This window comes from Gobius niger (assembly GCF_951799975.1).
Source record: "Gobius niger genome assembly, chromosome: 7".
NCBI lineage: Eukaryota > Metazoa > Chordata > Actinopteri > Gobiiformes > Gobiidae > Gobius > Gobius niger.
Window position 1 is genome coordinate 20,076,131 of NC_136858.1, and position 14,506 is coordinate 20,090,636.

Genomic DNA, 14,506 nt, shown 5'->3' on the forward strand with positions numbered 1-14,506 from the left:
AATCAAAACAGACTGCAGCCCATATAATGCCACATTTGTATTGGAAATGACGGGTTTGGGAAATCAAGTGGAACAAAGTGTCTGCAGTAACTAGGAAGCGATTTGGTGAAGATAAAGAAGAAAAAAAAATGTCATGAATTTGCACAGTCATTCATTAGAAATGCTTCAGAATCTATTTAAGTGGCTAATCATGATTGGAGGAACAGCCTGACATTTTTACTTGCGAAGCAAACATTGTAAAGCATAAAATCAACGGCAGTGCCAGGGCCTTATTGTTAGTAGTATTTTAGTTAACCTTTAAAAATGTTAAACTTACGTTCCGCGACAAGACTGTTCTCTAGGCAACCGCCAGACTTCAAGTGGTGTTTTATCAAAAGAGGTGGCTTTTAATGTTAAGAAATCTCACACAAAGCTTTTTCTTTCCTGAAGTGTGCATGGAAGAATGGACCCGGTTTGGAGAGAATGCAGGTGGTGCGGACTTGGGGCTGACCGCGGCTGCACCTCGAGGGGATAGTTTAAGTTTGTTTAGAAACAGGCCAGACTAATCTCAAATATATAGGCCTGGGGGGGATTTTCCTTGGGTCAGCAGTAGACAAGAGCTATGATGCATGGTACGTCTTAGTAGACTCTAAAAGCTTGTGGGAAGTCTAAATTATTGCTGTGCTACTCCAGTGTTTACTGCGTTTTTATCTTTGTCTTCCTGTTATATTCGAAGGTGGAAGTGTAGTTGCTGAAGACCTTGGCAAAGCGGAGACGTGCTCGTAATAGCAGTAACTAGTATCCATTGTCATGCTTCACATCGAGCCATTCCTCATTAAATTCAGAATAGCTCTTAGCGGCGGCGGAATAAAAATATCCTCTTAAGGTGCAGATGCATTCACAGGCTGCCGGATATAAACATGCCGTATTAGTATTGATATGAAAATCCCCCCAAAGGATGCAGCCATGACCTCATGAAACACACTCTCTGTTTCTTCCATCTATCATTGACGATCTCCTCTGTGTAATTATAAGAAATTAATTAGCACGTGTATCATGTTTCAACCTACGGACGGTTTAGTGATTAATAAAAACATTGCAGTGTCCGCCCACACACTCATTGTCACACGCTGGGTACATTGTGTAATTTTGAAAGTAGGTGGTTCCAGAGATGCTTGAAGTATCACTGTTCGTTAGATATGTTTCGTGCTGTCAATGCGTCTCAAATGTCTGTGCGTCGAAAATTTGGCCCGAAGCGCAGAAACTGAAGAATAACTCCACTGTCGCATGTGACAAAGTGAGAATTATGGGCCCGTCAGAAAAGGCTGATATTAATGAAACGCCAAGACAGCCACAGTCAGCACCGGAATGATGGAGAGATTGTGGCGTCAAATCTATGTAGATACTTTGTAACAAGGCTGGGTAATTATTCACAATCAAAACAAAATTGGGATTTTGACGGTCGCAATTAGAAAATTGCTAAGGCTGCAATATTTGTGATCTGAAAACATCTTGATTTGACTAAAGCGCAGATATGACATTTAATCACATTGCTTGTTTTTTTTATTAGTGTAACCCTATACAGGTGAACTGCACCTCCCTGGTAAACATTACACCAGGGTGAATCACTGAGCAACTATTCAAATGCATTATCTGTTCTTTTGTGCTTGTTTTTATGGATAAGTGCATGAAGATTACATGCAGAACAGTTTATATTCAGACAAGCATCTCAGAAAAAACATACTGCCCTGTCTTAAATATAATATTGGACTGATTGCTTCTAATAGATTAACTCTGTGATAGTCACGCTCCCCTCTGGTCCTGTATAAAAGACAACAGATGACAGTGTTCATCATGGAATATTTGTGTATTAGGACAGAAAATATTGTTCCCTTGTCGACTAAACAATTTTCAGATGACGTTTTCATCTCATTTTTACTGCAAGTTTGTGTGTTGGACAGTTTAGGAATAAGATTGTGTTTTACAGTGACAAAAAAAATTATAACTCTAATTACACAACTTAACTGTAATTGTGCGCCGAGTTGAGTTCATGTTTCAGTTTTTTCTCGATTTAGAATTTTTCAACATGTTTCAAAAGTGAACAATGAACTGAATCTTCATAAATAACACATCTAAAACCACATCCTTATACTTGCCATTTGCTAGAATTTCTGTAAAAATAGACTAGTTTGTACATAACTTCTGCTTCAGGACTATGACTGGTCAGAAACCGCCAGTGTAATAATCCTTGAAACCTGAGCTGTATTATGAAGTGTGGAGACATGTCCTCAGCTGTCCGTCACTGTCAAACTCTCTGCTCCTCCCTCGCCTCACTCCTGTCCCCCATGTCTAAAATGATCAGACATTTACTGCTCCATAGATTAAAGCTTGTCCCCTGAGTTAAAAGATGTTGTGTTCCCTAATTAGTCTGTTTGCGCGCTTGATTTTCTCCATATTTCTCGCCCTGTATGCAAATTTGTGAGTGCCAATGATCTAATAGACTGCAGGAAATTTATAGTACATGTGGAAGTACATCCCTGTATGCACGAGCGAACCGTCTGACCTTCTTTGTCTGTGGTGGGCGTATTCTCAGGTATAGGCTCATTTACAAATTTATCTCCGGGGATCCTTCCTCTCCACTCAGCCAGATACATATTTGACCTCAAACTGTGTGGGGTCACCAAGGACTCAATGTGCCGCCTGTTTTACTGATGGTACTCTGCTGCAGTTACGGAGTAGTTTGAGGGCCTATTGTTGCAACATGAGTTATGTGTTGGAGGAATAAAATATGCTTGGATAATTTATGAATTTGATTTATTGAACTATTTATTTTAACAGAATAGCTACAAAAGCAACAGGCACAAAATTCAAAACATCCTTAATACACTAGAATAGAAACTTTACATGCTTATGGAATATGAAAAGGTAATTCATTGAGGTCCAACAAAACACAAAAAACAGACAAGAACTGTCGTCAATATACATATTTTCCGGAATATAAGTCACGCTGGAGTATAAGTCGCACCAGCCTCGACAACTACCTGGGCATGGAGGCGTAACTGCTCTGCACCGTTTCCCTTTGCACCCTCTAGTGGCTGTCAGGGTGAAAATAACAGATGTGAAATGATATATTTTGATATATAAGTCGCACCTGAGTATAAGTCGCACCCCCAGCCAAACTATGCAAAAAAGTGCGACTTATAGCCCGGAAAATACGGTAATGTGGAGAAAATACTAATACTTACATGAGAAAATAAAGCACTAACACACATTAACCGCTGATTGGTGAAAGTACTAAATTCAGCTTGTGTTGTATGTATTTGAGACATATTGCTTTTATTGCAAAATTACAATTTACAAATTTACAGTACAAGTGAGTCATGTAGCTCCTAAATCAAGATAAGATGGAGAAACTTCTCTTCCGGCTGTTGTTTTTTTGCCTGGGGGCTTGTACTTCGCAATAAATGTCATGTTTTGCAACACGACTGTTACCTTTGGAAGCAGACGTGCTGATAATTGCTGAGTGGGTGTTAGATCTTTTGTGAATTTGCAACCAAGTGCAGGAACAAACTATGTCAAAACATGTTCAGCATTGGCTTGTCCAGACTCTATCCCCACCCTCACCTCTCTGTCTGAACTTGGACCTCATTCTTCAAAAGAAATTCAGTTGTACCCAAATGGGAGTTTTTTTTTTACCATGTGGATGATGATCTAATCTTCATAAAGAAGTCTAATTTGTTGAAAGCAGAAGTGAAACATTATGGGCTCAAACACTGGCATGACTCATAGCAGAGTTTCGCAGCTTGTCTTTATTCATTGGTTGAATGTTTTCATTTACTGCTTTTGCAATGATTTGTCCTTCACAGTGTCCATCATGTAATTGAACTCAGCACTGTTAGCTCTGGCATGACATCAAAATACAAACAACAAAAGAAACAAATTCAAGCCTCATCCATCTTACATTTTTCTCAGAGAAATAAACCTTGGTAAGTCAGAGCACAGGTTTTACATTCTATCGTTTATTTTTGTTATGATTAAATAATCTAATGTGTTTTATTTTTAACTGTAATATGCTGCTATTGCTGGTTAGTTGATGTGTGGCAGTATTTATTGATTGTATGATGGCGGAGTGTAAAGAGAGGTCCATTTCTCTGTCATAAAGATCCACCCAGAGCTGGATAATGATCAAAAGGCTGTTTGTCAAACGTGGCAGATCACACTGCATCAAAGTGATAATTTATCCATCTAGTTTAATTTCCGTCTGTGGCAATATCTTATTATCTGCATTTTCTAAGTGAACAGAAGTACATGTTGAATACGAGTCGATGTTGTGAGTGTTATCTCGTGGAGCATCTATCACACCCGTGCTCCAGTCGTCTCTCTTCCCGGCAGACTCTCAATCAATCAGTCCATTTTGCTGCAGCTCCCTGTGGCTCTCCTCTGTTGACTCACCGAACCATCAGAACCCTTCCCGGGCCGTCTGTAATTAGTTTATATCATCACAGACATCCAGCAAGCGCAACGTAACAGAGGTGTTAGCACCGTATTTAATTGGATGTAAGTGAGCTAAGTTCTTAGGCTGCTGTTTGGTAAATCTGCAGTCAGATCAAGTTGTCAGGCTGTGCACATCGCCGCTCCAGTCGTTGTGACTTCCACAGCTCAGGGGCCACGCTCGGTGACAAGACGTGATGGATGCACACCCCCGAGAGGACCCCTCACCTGGAAGAGTCTATACGCCTCTGCATGGACACTCCGCTTGTCCTGTAGCTGTCCAGGGCCATAACTCACTGAGCTTATACTTTTACCTAAACAATGGATGTTGTTCTCAAGTTGATTCAATTTCTTAACAGTTTGGAGGAATTGTTCTAGGACAATGTTGATGTTTTTATATTTCACAAAGCAGGAAATAAAAGTAATAATAATAATAATAATAATAATAATAACAATATATTATTATGTTAATTATTCATTTTATTGTGCACTTTTTACAGGCTCATATAGACGTTTTCTTTTCTGTAGCTGTATGGGAAATGTATGGAATTCACAAAAGACCCCGTTTTGGGTGACTTGTGCCATGTGAAAAGCACTATCCAAATAATCCATTCCATTCAATGAATATATACGCCAAAATGAAATTTTAGTTTTCCCTTGTTCTATTTTTTCTGAACTTTTTACATTGCTATCCTGTTTGGGTATCAAGGTGGTCCTTTTTACCAATAAGAAATAAATTTGAATGACATTTGAAAGAGGCATTGCATTCATGAAGGGCAATTCAGTAAGCCTTTAATTAAGTAAATACAATAAATTGGTTTAGAAAAGCTCATCTAAAGGCAAATATGCCCAAATTGAGTCTCTCCTTTCAGTGGGGAATCACAGCTCACTCCGTCTGTCAATCATAAAATCATAGTCTCAAAAAAAGCTCAGTGTGAAACAAAAAGGAAGTGCGGTTTGAACACAAAGCAATTTTTAGCCCCTGACTTCATCTCCAATTTTGGCCTGGCCAGGGGAAGTATTGTGGACGCTTAAACGGTCTCCTTGACAAAAGCCCTTAATGCCCACAGGATGTTAAAAATATAGCATCCCTCTCCCATGGTGCGGTCGAATCATTACGCTGTGATGTGCTTTCCGCAGACTATAAATGTCCATGTTTCCATTGTACAGATCAATCGCAGAGAACAGCGGCCATGTTTGATTTCCTTTGCGAAGACGATGACTCCGCTTTTATGTAACATGACTACGAGGAGAAGTGATCAGTTCAACTCAAGGGGGTAAAAGAAAAAAAAAAAATCCGCTTTTTGACTCTGTGTGTGTGCATTTGCTACAAAATACTAAAAGCCCTCCTTGACCTTTGGAGATAATTAGCACAAGAGTGAATTTAGACTCATTTGCTCGCCCTGTCTTTGCGTGTTATGCGGCAGCGGTGGGCTCTAATTGGTGCATTTTCTTACGCAGCACTATTTGACCTGATGAGAAATGTAAACAGGCAGGTTATGTAACTGCGTGTAGAGTGTCAGGGGGCTCTGTGTGTGAGTGTTGTACTAAAAACAGATCTGCTCTCTCTGGGTGTGACCGGGGTTTATTTTTAAGAGATGCCACATGTTTTTAAGAGGATAATTAAGTGCCCATGAACAATAAAGTCATCATTTGTGTTGCGTAATATTTGCACATGTTTTGTATTATGCACAGTCTGAGAAGTTGTTTACCCTAAGTGCGATGTATGTCTGTGTACCGAGCACAATGGTGGGACAAGACAACTGTAGAGGAATATTAAAGGGAAAAAAATAGATCGGTAAATAGATAGATAAAAATAAAGTAAAGTAAAGCAACAAATAAATTAGATAGTTGACACATACATTTAAAATATGAATAAATAATATGTGGTTGTAATTGACTCTGTGCATAACTTCGATTCATTACAACGCTGCCCAAGAAGTGGCTTCCTGTTTTGATCCAGCACACCAAAATAAAAGCACCATCTTATTCATTAGTTCAGGGGTGGCCAACCCGCGGCTCTCGAGCCGCATGCGGCTCTTGGCCAATCAGAGTGCGGCTCTTTGCATGATTGGAGATGTTTAATACAATGCGGCTCTTTGCAAAAGAATTGGTAGGCCTAAATATTTCCCATAAACTGTAACAGTCTTTGACCAAAAATCCAACCATAGTCCTACAGACCCTGTTTCCATCACTACATGAATGAGCTCGTATCTCTCTCCTTTTCGAGGCGGTGTGTAAAAGGTGCCCGTGCAGCCTCACTCAAAGCGGGATGTGGGTTAAACAACAGGCAGGCAGATCGTGGAACTAGGATCAGCTTCTGTGCTTTTCAGATTTCTGATCAGCTACTCTTTATTTGATGTAATTTGGCCTCATATTCACAGAAAAAGATCAAAATTAGGAAATGGAAAAAAAGCGGAGCTCTTATGTAGCATATGATGCGAAGCGCGACATCGTAACGCGGAAATACGCAAAGTCATGACTTTTCTTTCACACGTGCTATAACTGTAGCAGATGCAACTTAAAACAGACTCTCAAATCCTCCAGAGGCTCCTGGTTAAAGTTCATGAACGTTATGCCTAGAGTGCGTTCTCTCTGCACAGTCCAGTCAGGACGAAGCTGCACTGAGCGCACAGGCCAGGGGCGAATCAGAGAAGGGGGCTCAGTGGGCAGGGCCCCACACACAAACACACCCCAGCATTAAAAAAATAATAATAATAATAATAATCTAATTCTGTCTCAGTCAGAACAGGAAACACAAAATGTCATTTAATATACATGTATTTCAATCTTGTTGAGGAGTAAAACCATTAAATCTAACACAATTATTTAAAAAAAAAAGAAAAAGGCATAAAGTTATAGTTTATTGTGATTAAATAAAACGGTCACATTCTATTTAATCGCGATTGACTACCGCCCCGGAATCTCGCGAATGGTCGGTGCCTTTGTGGCTCTTCACAGGATCAAGGTTGAAAATTTCGGCTCTTGGTCTCTGACTGGTTGGCCACCCCTGCATTAGTTCATTAGTTCAATTTTCTTTCTGCCTAACTATTAACAGACAAAACGCTTAAAATTTGTGTATTTAATTCTATTCTTGTAGTGTTGCATGTACCTGCTGAACGAATCAATGAGACGAGCTGTGTGCTTTTATTTTGGCGTGCTGGATCTAAACAGGAAGTCACTTCTCTTTGTTGTTATGATTTGAAGTTATGCACAGAGTCACTTGTAGAAGTAGTAGGAACAGTTACAGCTAGTATGCACACAATACAGCACACAGTGTGCAGTACTTTTGCTCACATGTTTTACTGTGGTCTTACAATGACATTTGAGTATTACATGGATGAAAAGGAGCGTGATGAAGGCATTGTCTTATAATACAGACCCCCCTGAATTATTAAGAAATAAAATAGATAACCATGGGACTGCAATCCTTCAAAAGGCAATAACATAATAGCCAATATTTCACAAATCAATCAGTTGGAACAAAACTCAAGTATTTTCACATTTCTTTATATTTAGAAACTTTTATAGTCTTTGAGTTGATTTTTTTTTTTTTTACATATTTGTTATTTGATCTATTATTTTAGATTGTCTTATTCTCTTAGATTCTCTTAAGGATTCCACAGTCTCATCCCAGTAACCAAGAAACCCATCTGTCTTCATGTGGTTTGCGAGAAAGGTGCACAAAAATGTCCTTTTCTTCTATCGTCATCGGTAATGCGTTCTGGAACTGAACTAACTTACTCTTTGTCATATTATTTTCACATAGTATATTTATAGAGTGTAGAATAAACTTTACGAAACAAATTCCTCACTGGGACTGGTGGACATTTCGCTGTGAGCAGTGCTGACATACTGTAGTGCTGTTTATGACTATTGGTTTGGCTTTATGTAATACGGCATATGAGAAGATCACTAACAAAATTCACTTAGCCTGTAAATGCTTCGTTATGTTTCTTTCCAGTAAATCCACACTGTGCTCATCTTACAAAATAAACACCAGCATATTTGTAAATGAGGTTTTCTATAAGCCTTTGAGTTAATTAGAAAATGGCGGATTAAGAGAGGCACAATAACAGATGATGGGAGAAAACTGTAACCCACACCCAGTCACTTATAAGCAAAGATTACAGTGTTGAAAAGTCGTATTTTATGCCAGAGGGATGACAAATGCACAACAAATGTCCTTGGAATTTTCCCGGAGCAGTTTCTCTCCGGCTGAGCAGTGGGGGAAAATAACAACTTCAAGTGATATGTTGCTGAATCGCTATCGTGTTGCCTTATTGGGTTGCTTTTGTGGCTGTTTGCATTGTTGCCCACTTTAATCATAGTTATATTTTAAAGCCAAATATTATAAATATGACATATATTATGTGTTTTTTTGTTTTGTTTTTTGTTTGTTTTTTACCTAGATGACAGTATAGGGCTCTGATAGTGTTTTATGATCTAATTTATTGAAAAATAATTTGCTTTGTTTTGTCATTTATTATTTCTTAATAATAAATGCATCTTAATCAGCAGTACTCAGATTGCAGTTGAGGGCACCATAAGTGATTCTGAACGTTCTTGTCACTTTATATGTAGTATGATATGATAGTACTTGTAAGGCACTTATTTTTGGCGTCCCTCTGCACAAAAAAGGACTTTTAATTTCACTCTGTCAGTTGTGCCACGCATCTTTTCGCCTCTTTCACAGTTCCTGCAAGTAAGGCAGTTTTTTGTGTGTTTATTTTTAACTTGTATTTATTTTAACGAGGAAAGTCCCGTTGTGCTCCAGAATCCTTTCTTCAGCCCTCTCCACACTTCATACATGGGTCCCATTTTGGAGATGCGATTAATATTCATGCCCTTTTTAATGCCTGGTATTGTCTTAATGGGAATGATAATCACAGAGCCCTTTTTGGCGCAGCACAGCCTCAAACATAACACGGTTATTTTAAATGTCTCTTGTTCTTTCCCCCTCGTCCTAACTCCACTTTTCCATTGAGCTTATCTCTGTTTTTGTTGCTGCATTAAGGCAAGGCACTCTGCCAACAAGTAACATTACAGTCACGGGTTGACATAAACGTGGGTGTGCAGAGGACTTGGAGGAGCTTAAATACTTTATTGTGTGTGTAATGTGAACTGAGCAATTATATCTGCCTGCTTTTCAAACAAAGAGCCCCTATCAGGCAGGTTCATGTGTTTTTAATTAACAGTGTTGAGTGGGACTGCTGTAGGGAACAAAACGGGGCTATGGCGATTTGGGTTATACAATGCAGTTTTCAACCATGTGACATCTTTGTACGATTAACAAAAAATGCAAATGAATAGTGTGTACGTTTTATTTCTCACACCTTTTAGCTGAGCAGCAGTTGTTAATAGGTATGTCTTCAGTTATGATGACATCCACTCAGAATTTAAGAATAACATCTGTTTGACTTTAAAGGCAGTTTTCAAGCTGAGAGGGAACTTGAGGACGGTATTATTTACTTATGCATTGAAGCAGTTTGGCAGTCGGCTCCCCCGTTTGGTACAATGTCGCACTAATCCAGTTTAAAATAATTAGCTACAGGCTAGTGGGCTTGTGAAATTCCATTCTTTTGATTGTGTATGTTTCCGTCATAGCCTCAGTACATACCCATATTTAGTCCTGCACATAATTCATCGCCTAGAAATGTAAATCTTGCACGCTAATGCAGAGGCAAGCTGCGTAGAATTTAAGTGACCTAAATCACTCATTCATAAACACTTTCTGTACTACTATGAAAAAAAACAACTGTATTCATTTTTCCTCTAGCACCCAATCTGAAAGGAAGACCTCGAAAGAAGAAACTGTCGGTGTCGCAGAGGAGAGAGTCCCAGTCCCAGGCACAGGGTCAAGGCCAGGGATCAGCGGTGCCATGTCAGAGTTCAACGGCAGCCTCAATACAGGACCCCAGTGCAGAAAACAAGATGCCTACAAAGGTAATGTAAAGGATGTGTAATGCATCATACATAGGTAGCTTTTTAACAATATGATTTATGTTTAAGATGGTTTTGTGTTTCCATTTAGTTCATATTGTTGATTAATTGTATTGCCAAAACCTTTAATGAAGTATTTATATGTTTGTTGATGTTTTATTGACAATGAAGTTGTAGCAGGTGTAGGTGGTAGGCTTTGCATAACTCACCACTGACAACACTATGTGCCCATGAAAATACTGAATCAGTGGCTTCCCCATGCTGGATGTCCAGAGATACCATTATAATGCAGTTCTATAATAGAAGCTCTTATTATTATTTTATACCGGCAACATGACTCAGTAGTTCCCCATCTAAATGCACAAAGCTGTTCCTCGGTACAAGATATAATATCTAATTCACACTTTGTTAAACCAGATAATTTGTTTCTCTCTTGCATTTTCTTTTTGTACGCTTCTTTATTCTCCTAAAGCTGCAAGTAATTTAGTTAAAGAAGTAGCTTATTCAATAGTGTTTAGACAAATGCCCTTTTCTGCTCTATTACTCTGTGTTTACTTCAGTGCCAGCACAGATATTTATTGGAAATACGTAGAAAAGAAATTATGTTATTTATTGATATACATTATGTTGCTTCTTTCCAATATTCATTGCAATATTTAAAGTGGAGGCAATTTACGACCTAAAAGCCTCTCTCAGCCGTTATCCCTATGACCTTGGACAGTTAAATCGATATCACAAATTCTGTCTTGAAGCTGGAGTCAAGCCTAATCTGTGATGACAAGAGAAGTTGCTCTATTGACAATCAATGAGAGGCTGCCTCCGTGCCCTGTACAATATTTGTGTGGGCTTAAACCTGAACATTTATTCACCCAAACTGCCCGTCTCCATCTAAATAAAACATTTGATGCTCAAATTGTCATCTGTTGACTTTTAACATTTTTTCATAGGTCAAGCCAAGTTGTAAAGTGGTACCCAATGGGAAAATACCCCCAGTAGCCAAACACAAGGCCAACAACCTCAGCAAGAAGTGTGCGCCTGAAGAGAAAGAGCGACTCAAGGAAAAGGAGAAGAGAGAGGAGAGAGAGGTGAAGGAGGAGAGGGAGGAGAGGGGAGAAGAGGACCTGTCTGAAGAGGGGCGAGCGGAGGAGCAGGCCTTCCTCGTGGAGCTCTACAAGTACATGAAGGAGCGGGACACGCCCATCGAGCGGATCCCATTCCTCGGATTCAAGCAAAGTGAGTACCGTAACTACTCATACTCTGACCATTTTAAACTTTGACACTTTGCTTTGTTCTGCCTGTTTTGTTCTGCAATTCTAAATACACTTACAAATGGAAACTATTTCTAAAGTACATTATTTGCAATACAAATCTAGAGCAAATGTGCTACAGAAGTAACATCCACTAAAACCATTTTTTCAATCATGTTCAATCTGTGAATAACTCACTTTAACCTTTTCTGTCAAGTCAAGGTAAGAGCACATTGTCTCCTGAGAATGTTGAGCTTCTAAAGACAAACTTTATCTGACATTATTAGGGCTTAATAAATTATAATTTACTATGTGAAGCAACAAGAAGAAGGTGTGATGATTGTCTATGTTAAGACTAATCCCATCTTGCGTTGTGCACAAGGCTCCAGAGGCTGCTTGTCAGAGCACATTGTGACTGGCTTTAATTCAGGCAGAGGATCTTCTCATTCCTGTCAGAAGGCTTTCCTGTGAAGGCCAAGAACGTCCTCTAAACGCACTGAAAGAACATCACATGTATGGGAAACACGTCGTCTGCTGCAGATGAAAGATTTCTGATATAGGTCGGATGCTTAGCTTGCACTTAGTGCGCACAGCGCACAGGGCATGAGCGTGCAGGAAAACATCACAGAAGACACTTCTCAGGCTTTTTAACCAAGAAAGTGAGTTTGTTTAAGCTGTTTGATCTCAAGGCAAGCCTCAGGAGAGAGGTCTCCCAGATCATGCTGAGGTTCTCAAATTTACCACTTTTTATTTTTTGATAAGCTCATTTGAACAACTGAACATTCTGAACATTAAATAGATTGAAATTCCGAGACCTCATTGTTAGAGTGTTTATTGTTTGTAAGTGTAAGTCTTTTTTGGAAGCTAGAAAATAAAAGTAGACCGTAGTGACCGTGCTAACCTCACCACAGTATTTTGACAATGCTGTCTCTTTGATTACCGACATGTTGTTGCTTAAATAGGTCATTGTGGTTGAGGGAGACGGAGGGAGCATGGAGAGGGAGAATTACATACCCAACATGCTTTATTTTTAGTTGCCGTTTCTCAGTTTGAGCCCAGAATAAAGTCGAGGTCCGCACGCCAACTGTTTTACATACAGTACATGCTTTGAATCTCAAAAACAGACACATCATAAGCAAGGCGCTCATTAAATGGTGAAATCATGCTGTTTAAACTTTGTCCTTGGCAGCGAGCTCGTCTCAGCATGTGCAGAAGGGAAAAAGGCAAAATAGCACATAATTAATTCAAAAAGCCCTAAATTTGTTTTGATTTGATTCCTTTTAAACTAGCTACAAATGTATTAAAAAATCAAAGCGCTCTCATTCCTGTGATGTAAACTGAAATTATTTTATTTTTGTAGCGTTTCACTAATATTATTTTTATCAAGATTTCTGGAACTTAACAAAACAACAGATGGTCGAATGATTTAGCAGATGCTTCGTCGTCTTAAATGGCCAAATGATACTGTCCCCCAAATCCAATTTGAATTATAACATGGTCGAATTAACTGCAAGTCTCACCTTAAAATAGAGCTTTATTTGGAGTTAGAATCATTGTCATATCTGTCATTTGACTGTCATGTGATCTTCAATAACTTTGGTTTAAGTCCTCTGGATTGTATGGCTTTCTCAAAATTGCCTGTACACCAGCACGATGAATGTAATCGAATCATCGAATGATTGATCATAATTAGAAAATAGTATAAAATGTATCTATTATCTTCAGTTTTTCCAAACACACAAAACAAGAACACATAACAAATACTGCTGCCTGTTTGCGTGAGCGTGCTTGGGTTTTTTGTTGTCAGCGTTTGTATTAATATTGACTTAGCCGTACAGCTGTTGCTACTGAAGTCGTGCGGATGTATAGACTTGCTGAGAGATGTGGGATGGAGTATTGGAGTGTTGGAGGTGGTGTGGTTGTCTGTTGTAAATGCCCTTGATGCGGTGTGTGTGCGTCTCCTGTGCCTCGGTGCTTGTGCATCAGCATGTGATTGTGAACATCAGCTCCAATTTGTCTCTCTGGCGCAGCCTTGTTGTCTAATTGCCATGCCATTGGTGTGACACTGAGGCCGCATTGTGTTTCTGTTTTGTCATCCTTATCTCTGTGATAATTGCCCCTGCCAAATAGAGGAGAATTAAGAAAAGAAATTGCTAATGACAAGACATGTAAGAAAAAGCATGTTCTCTCTCTATCCCTTTATCTCCTCTCCCAACACTGCGCACTAGTGTGATAATTACAGTCGATGCACAACAAGCCAGTTAAATAGACCATAGTTCTGTTTCTACAGCCACAAAGCACAATAAACCGGAGTGCTTAGTTCAAACAGAAAAAAACTACTCTGCTCCCTTTGTTATTCCACCCGTGCATTGACAACGGTCGCACAGAGGAGGGAAGGAAAAAATCAATGCTGTCAGAAGCGGAGATAGGAAAATGTCATTTTGACAAATGCAAGGCTTTGTGTACGCACAGATTGAATTTTGATGGATTTCTTCCCAGGCGAGTCCTCCTTTATTTCTTTATAGGACTTCATATGAAAATGTTAAACAATGATGTTACAGAAAGCAAATACAAATGTCATGAGCAAGAAAAATCTCAAATAAACTTGTACATCATTGTTTGTTATAAGACATTTTGTTGTTCTGAATTGTTGACGCAGACAAGACAATAAAGATTTTACAAGGAAAGATTATCTGGGACTATTTTGATTTGGCCTGTCAATGAATGTTTGCATGGGGAAATCAATGCAAATTAATTTGCATTAGTTCAAACAGACGTATGAGCATATTGCCAAGCGTTTGATGCTTGTAATGGTGTTCATTCATACCTGCAGGCAGAATCTGAAG

The 14,506-nt window shown here is 39.1% G+C and overlaps 1 protein-coding gene across 1 annotated transcript in view; it reads left to right on the forward strand.

Moving 5' to 3' along the window:
• Window positions 1-14,506, forward strand: part of arid5b (AT-rich interaction domain 5B) — a 63,904-nt gene that overhangs the window by 36,456 nt on the left and 12,942 nt on the right. Inside the window, exons 5-6 of the mRNA XM_079559525.1 lie at window positions 10,250-10,416; window positions 11,361-11,646. Of these exons, the coding sequence (XP_079415651.1) occupies window positions 10,250-10,416; window positions 11,361-11,646 (453 nt within the window). The remainder of the gene's footprint in view (window positions 1-10,249; window positions 10,417-11,360; window positions 11,647-14,506) is intronic.